General features: G+C 50.0%; 1 protein-coding gene across 1 annotated transcript; it reads right to left on the minus strand.

Annotated features, from left to right (window-relative positions):
• Positions 1-6: 6 nt before the first annotated feature.
• On the minus strand, positions 7-1,126 carry LOC109378905 (protocadherin alpha-4-like; the record flags this gene model as incomplete). The annotated part of the gene is made up of 1 exon (XM_019635162.1): positions 7-1,126. A coding segment is annotated over exon 1 (953 nt), but the record flags the coding sequence as incomplete, so codon positions are not given.
• Between the last annotated feature and the right edge of the window lie 6 nt (positions 1,127-1,132).

Here is a 1,132-nt window from a genome sequence, read left to right on the forward strand (position 1 = left end):
GTGTACTCGGGCTGCGCGAACGCCGGCGCGTTGTCGTTCACGTCGGCCACCTCCACGGAAACCTTGGCCGTGGCCGAGAGTGAAGGCGAGCCCCGGTCCCGCGCGGTCACTACTACGGCATAGTGCGACACGCTCTCACGGTCCAGGGTGCTGTCCAGCACCAGCGAATAGTAATTCTTGAAGGTGGACACCAGCTTGAAGGGAACGTGGGGTGACAGGGTGCATGTCACTTGCCCGTTGACACCAGAGTCGAGGTCGGACACGCTTATCAGGGCGATGACGGTGCCCAGTGGAGCGTCTTCTCTGATTGGGAGTGACAAGGATTTGAATTCCATTATTGGGACATTATCGTTGGTGTCTTCAACTTCCACCATAACTGTACAATGGCCAGAGAGTGGAAGCTGTCCCTTATCAATACCCTCTACAAAAATTTCATAGGATTTGCTTTCTTCAAAATCAATATATCCCTTTAACATAATTTCTCCAGTAACTGGGTCTATGTGGAACTTGGATTTCACATTTGGTAAAATATCAGTGGAGAATGAATAAATAATGTCCCCATTCGAACCTTCATCTAAATCTGAGGCGTTAAGTTTAATTACCAACGTTCCATTAGGAACATTTTCTGGTAGTTTCACCGTATAGAGTGTTCTATCGAAAGTTGGGGCGTTGTCATTGGCGTCCAACACTGTGATGAGTAACTGAACGGTGCCAGTCAGCTCAGGTTTGCCACCATCAGTGGCCGTGAGCACTAAAAAAATCTCCGGAGCTTCTTCCCTGTCTAAAGGTTTCCTTAATACTAGCCCAAGACGTTTTATCCGCTCGTCATCAGATGGTTTTTCCAGGGAGAAATACTCATTGGGGCTCAGTCTGTAAGTCAGCACAGCGTTGGCCCCGATATCTGCATCGGATGCGCCCTCTAGTGGAAATAGAGAGTCAAGCGGCCTGGATTCCGCCATAAACAGATTCTTTTGTGTTCCGGGAAACACAGGCGGATTGTCGTTAATATCTTTCACCTCTACCTCCACGTGGAAAATCTGCAGCGGCCTCTCCACGATCACCTCCAGGTGGATGCTGCACTCCAGGCTCCGCCCGCACAGCTCCTCGCGGTCGATCCGAGAATTCACAAACA

Source organism: Hipposideros armiger, unplaced genomic scaffold (assembly GCF_001890085.2).
Source record: "Hipposideros armiger isolate ML-2016 unplaced genomic scaffold, ASM189008v1 scaffold_6923, whole genome shotgun sequence".
Taxonomy (NCBI): Eukaryota; Metazoa; Chordata; class Mammalia; order Chiroptera; family Hipposideridae; genus Hipposideros; species Hipposideros armiger.